The sequence below is a fragment of the Elephas maximus genome, chromosome 7 (assembly GCF_024166365.1).
Source record: "Elephas maximus indicus isolate mEleMax1 chromosome 7, mEleMax1 primary haplotype, whole genome shotgun sequence".
NCBI lineage: Eukaryota > Metazoa > Chordata > Mammalia > Proboscidea > Elephantidae > Elephas > Elephas maximus.
The window spans coordinates 113,287,120-113,293,498 of NC_064825.1; the positions used below are offsets into that span (position 1 = coordinate 113,287,120).

Below are 6,379 nucleotides of genomic sequence, written 5' to 3' on the forward strand. Positions count from 1 at the left end.
GACCAGGCAGTGTTTCATTCTGTTGTGCATAGGGTCGCTATGTGTCAGAATTGACTTGACAGAACGTGACTGATGTGCTTACCTTTGCTATGTTGTTCTTGTTGCTGTCGTTAGGTGCCTTTGAGTCAGTTTTGACTCATATCAGCCATTATGCACAACAGAAGGAAACACTACCCAGTCCTGCGCCATCCTTACAATTGTTGCTATGTTTGAGCCCATTGTTGCAGTCACTGTGTTAGTCCATCTAGTTGAGGGTCTTCCTCTTTTTTGCTGACCCTCTACTTTACGAAGCATGATGTCCTTCTCCAGGGACTGGTCCTTCCTAATTACGTGACCAAAGTACACAAGAAGAAGTCTTGCCATCCTTGCTTCCAAGTCGTACTCTGGTTGTGGTTTTAAAAAATATATATATTATTTTTTGTTGTTGAGAATATACACAGAAAAAGATATATAGCAGTTCAACAATTTCTACATGTACCATTTAGTGACAATGACTACATTCTTCAAGTTGTACCCTATTTTCACTCTCCTTTTCTGAATTGTTCCTCTCCCATTAGCATAAATTCACTACCCTCTAAAGTTCCTGTGTAATCTTTTGAGTTGCTTTTGTCAATTTCATCTCAGATAGATAGTTCTTCAAAGTGTATAATGCTCAAGGTACACATATTTTTCCTAGCTAAGCTGAACTATTTTTTGGTTTTAAGAAGGCTTCAGGTAATACTTTTGGCTTAGGGTTTAAAGATTATCTTGGAGCAATAGTTTCAGGGGCTCATCCAAACTTCATGGCTCCAGAAAGTCTGGAATCCATGAGAATTTAAAATTCTGCTCTTTATTTTCTCCCTTTTGATCAGGATTATTCCGTGGAATCTTTTAGCAAAATGTTAAATAATGGTAACCGGGTATCATTCGGTTCTGGTCTCATGGCAAAGGAGGCAGTTGCTCATGAAGGTAATTAGCCACACGTTTCACATCCTCCTTCTATTCCTGGCTTTCCTTCTTCCACTGTTGCTCCAGGTGAATAGAGACCAATCTATTCAAACTTGGGTGGACTTGCAAGCTTTTAAGACCCCAGACACTACACAATGAACTAGGAGGCAGAACAGAAACACTAAACATGTTATTAGGCCAATTACCTGAGATGTCCCATGAAACCATGACCCTAAACCTCCAAACCCAGAAACCAAATCCCATGAGGTTTTTCCACGTACATAAGTAGTCTGTCATGGATTGAATTATTATCCCCCAAAAATGTGTGTCTCAACTTGGTTAGGCCTTGATTCCCAGTATTGTGTGGTTGTCATCCAAGTTTTGATTGTAATTTTATGTTAAGAGGATTGGGGTGGGGTTGTAACACCACCCTTACTCAGGTCGCCTCCCTGATCCAAGGTAAAGGGAGTTTCCCTGGGGTGTGGCCTGTTCCACCTTTTGTCTCTCAAGAGATAAAAGGAAAGGGAAGCAAGCAGAGAGTTGGAGACCTCATACCACCAAGAAAGCAGCACTGGGAGCAGGGTGCGTCCTTTGGACCTGAGGTCTCTGCTCCTGAGAAGCTCCTTGACCAGGGGAAGATTGGTGACAAGAAAGATCTTCCTCCAGAGCCAACAGAGAAAGAAATCCTTCCCTGGAACTGACACCCTCAATTTGGACTTCCGGCCTACTAGACTGTAAGAAAATAAATTTCTCTTTGTTAAAGCCATCCACTTGTGGTATTTCTGTTACAGCAGCACTAGATAACTAAGACATAGCCTTAGTACGTACTCTTTTTTTTTTTTTTGTCATTGATTGTTGCAAATATATCTATGACAGAGCTCTTACCAATTCAACTTTATCAAGTGTATAACTCATTGACAGCAATTATGATAATTGGCTGTGCAGACCCAACATTAATCAATGCAATATTTCTCTCACTGTTAATCCCTCTTTCCCCCTTCCCTCCTGCCCCTGGTAACAACTAAGAAACTTTGTTCTCTATACATTTGACTTTTCTTGTCTTTTTATATAAGTGAGATTATACAATATTTGTCCTTTTGTGACTGACTTATTTCACTCAGCGTAACGCCTTCCAGCTCCATCCATACTGTAGCATGTACCAAGATGTCATTTAATGTATGAAAGAAAAATTCAAAAGTTTCCAAATACAAGGTTTTGATTGATCACCTATTTGAGCAAATTAATAAGATAAAGTATAAGTAAGAGTCTTCATCTTATTGATGAGAATACTGAAGCAAGGAGTTATTAAGGGATTTGAGATAATAATTGGTGGAACTGAGACAAAGACAAAGATGACCAAACTTCTGTCTCATTTCTCTTGCTATTATACATAGATAATGAAATTGATGTTGATACGCATACTTCTACAACCAACTATGAGGAAGATAAAACATTGGTTTTCTTCATTTCATTGCATCATATTGACTGTTGATTTATGGATATTTGACATATAAATAAAAGAAAAATAGTAGCTAATATTTATTAAGCACTTTTTTATGCAGCAGATACTTTATAGAGATTATAGACAATCTTTTGAAAAATGCTAAGAGGTAAGCATTATTATTTCCATTTTGTAGATGAAGGCATTGAAGGATCAACTAATTTTTCCAAGCTCACACAGCTAGACAATTGTAGAACCTAGATGAGGACTCATTTTATATAGTCCAAAGCTTGAATGCTTTCCATTAATCACAGTGGAAAGGCAAAAGCTTTGTTCAGTTTTTGATTTTATCACTGAACCTTGTCAAGTTTGTTGATGTATCTGGGCTTTAGTTTCCTCATTTTTAAAATGAGGAAAATGTCTATCTCCCAATGATTTTCATAAGACCATAACGTGATTTAAAGTGCTTTGCTCATGGACTGGCACACATCAGACAATTAAAAATAAAAAAGTAGTACTCTGGCAACAAGGTCACTGGTTAGAGTTGTAGGGATGGGATTCAAGGACACAGTTTTCTGATTCTCAGGCAACTGCTCTTTCAATTATAACATATGTCGTTTATAATTAACGGGCTAGGGAAATCCTATTTTCTTATTTCTCATGTAGTTCATATGATTTACCCATTAAATTCTGAAAACAGAACAAAACAAAAGCTGAAGGCTGTATTTCTGTACTGTTTCTGGGCAGCCAACTCCATATTTATCCATTAGTCACAGTCTATTCTTTATTCATACTGTGACACTGACATGATTTTGGAAATTCATGATGTAATTGGGTAATTTTGAACCAGGTCAATTTGAAAGCCTGGAGATTCCTGTGTCTTTTATCCCTGAAACTCTTTGGTGACTTTCATGATGAATGGGGCTGTCTACATGTTAACAGAAACCAGTGTGTTCCATGATCGTGGGCTGTATTGCACTGGAAGAAGAGTTGAGATGGAAAGGTTATTGATTGTAAATATTTAGAACAGGTGGTATGATGGAATCCCAGCACATCTGAGAAATACTTAGCTTTCCCTAGATCTCAGATTACTGCTAATACCTGCCATTATTGTTTTTATAGCCTTGTCTGAGGACCATGGTCTCAGGGGACATTTAGCTCAATTGGCATGACATAGTATATAAAGGGAAACCCTGGTGGCATAGTGGTTAAGTGCTACGGCTGCTAACCAAAGGGTCAGCAGTTTGAATCTGCCAGGAGCTCCTTCCTTAGAAACTCTACGGGGCAGTTCTAGTCTGTCCTGTAGGATCGCTATGAATTGGAACCAACTTGATGGCACTGGGTTTAGCTTGGTTTGGTAGTGTATAAAGAATATGTTCTATATCCTACTTTGGTGAGTTACATCTAGGGTTTTAAAAGCTTGTGAGTGGCCATCTAAGGTACTCCACTGGGTCTGCCCTGTCTGGAGCAAAGGAGAATGAAGAAAACCAAAGACACAAAGGAAAGATTAGTCCAAAGGACTAATGGACGACAACTACCACAGCCTCTACCAGACTGAGTTCAGCAGAACTAGATGGTATTTGGCAATCACCACTGACTGCTCTGACAGGGATCACAATAGAGGTCTCAAACAGAGCTGGAGAAAAATGTAGAACAAAATTCAAACTGACGAGCCTTACTGGTCTGACAGAGATGGGAGAAACCACAAGAGTATGGCCCCCGGACATCCTTTTAACTCAGTACTGAAATCACTCCTGAGGTTCACCCCTTCAGTCAAAGATTAGACAGGACCATAAGACAAAATGAGACTAAATGGGCACACCAGCCCGGGGGCAAGGATAAGAAGGCAGGAGGGGACAGGAAAGCTGGCAATAGGGAAATGAAGGTTGAGAAGGGGAGGGTTGACACATTGTGTGGTTGGCAACCAATGTCACAAAACAATATACTGTATTAATTGTTCAGCGAGAAACTAATTTGCTCTGTAAACCTTTAAAACACACACACACACACACACAAAGATTTGTAGCATCAAGAACATACAAAGAGGAGTCACATTCTCCCTTATTGCCAGTAATTGATATGCCAGTGTAAATGAGACTGTTTCTTTGATAAGCTCCTGGGAATGATGGTGGAAAGCTTGGGAAGTCTTGGAACCCAAGGAAAAGTCTGGATTCTAATCGAGATGATAAGAGAAGAAGAAGAAGGCATAGTAGGAATTTTGGTTGGAAGTCAAATGACTAATCCTCTAGACATTACAATCTTGCTGAAATTCGCTTAATGCCTGCACCAAACTGTATCTCTCTTAGGGTCACTGGGTCCTAGGCTTTCATAAGGACTGAAAGTGTGTCAATATATGAAGATGACTGCTCCTTTTGAATATTAAGTAGAGGAGATCACAGGAATCCAGTGATCATTATGTGAAACCAATCACCTGAGAGAAGGGAAGCTGAAGACAGAGAAGAAAAGGGTCTTGTCAAAGCTCGCACAGCTAGATTAGTAGCAAAGCTTGGATTTCTAGCTCTTATGCTGGGGCCTTGTATAGCTCCTGATTCTGTGATTGGTGGAACCAGGCTCAGAAAATAAAGTAACTAAAGATGCAACAAATTCCTTGTTGACAAAATATGTGTCTTATGTTTTTTTTTCCTCCAGGACCTCGCATGTATGTGCCATTCTATTTTTGCTGAATATTTGATTAGATAGACTCAGAGCTGAGTTAAGTCATCCAACACACCAGACCCATGTCCCATGTATTTAACCAAATTTTATTTGACTTCCTTTCAGAGTAGAGAATTCTTAACTTTTGGGCCTGGCATTCCTTATGACCCTGAAAAAATGTTTTAGAATGATGGTCTATTCTTTCTACTATCAAGTATTCTCCCCATTTTTAATCAGTATGTGAGCCAACTGTAAGTAAAAAACATGCAAATAAACAAACAAAAAACTCCCAAGATTCCAGAAAACCAAAAACTATTGTGTCTTGATTGGCATATCTTTCAATTTATTAATTTATATTTATTTCAGATTGTAGAATTTAGGATTCACATACCAAGTAGAACAGTTTTCATTTTTTTAAATTGTTATTGAGGTTTTTTCCCAATTAGTTTTTTGAAAGCAGCTTTCACATCCTTGTTTCTCAGACTGTAGATGAAAGGATTCAACATGGGGATGATAATTGTGTAGAACACAGAGGCCCCACTTGTCCTGGTCCAGGGAGTAACTGGATGTTGGTCTCAGGTACATAAACATGACTGTGCCATAGAACAGTGTGACACCTGTGAGGTGTGACCCACAGGTGGAGAAAGCCTTAAGGCGACCTTCAGCTGAGCGCATTCTGATGATGGCTATGAAGATGAAGGCATAGGAGAAGAAGATGATGAGGATGGTGCTGAATTCAATGAAGCCACACAGACTAAAGAGCAAGATCTCACTGATGTAGGTGTCTGAGCAAGAGAGGGCCAGAAGCGGTGGGATTTCACAGAAGAAGTGATTGATGATATTGGAACCACAGTAACTCAGGCTGAAGGTGAGAGCAGTGTGGACAACCAAACTCACCAGACCAGCTAGGTAAGAGCCCAGCATGAGAGCTAAACAGACCTTCTTGGACATGAGTGTACTATAGTGGAGGGGTCGACATATGGCCACAAAACGGTCATAGGCCATGGCAGCCAGGACATAGCACTCAGCATCCACAAAACCTACAAAGAAAGCAAACTGGGTGGCACAGCTGGAGAAGGAGATAACTTTGCACTTAGTTAGGAAGTCAGCCAGCATCCTGGGGGCGATGGCTGAGGAGTAGCCTAGATCAACAAAGGACAGATTGCAGAAGAAAAAATACATGGGTATGTGAAGCTGCACCTCTATTATGATAAGGATAATCATACCAACATTCCCCACTACAGTGACCATGTAGACTACTAGGAAGACCACAAAGAAGATGATCTGCAGCTGAGGGTCTTGAGTGATGCCCATAAAGATGAACTCAGTCACTGCCGAGTGGTTCTCCTTATCCAT

The 6,379-nt window shown here is 39.9% G+C and overlaps 1 protein-coding gene across 1 annotated transcript; it reads right to left on the minus strand.

Moving 5' to 3' along the window:
- Positions 1–5,445: 5,445 nt before the first annotated feature.
- LOC126080753 (olfactory receptor 1019-like) lies at positions 5,446–6,379 on the minus strand. Its single transcript, XM_049891929.1, is given in 2 exon segments — positions 5,446–5,559; positions 5,561–6,379. Coding segments are annotated over 2 exon segments (933 nt in total).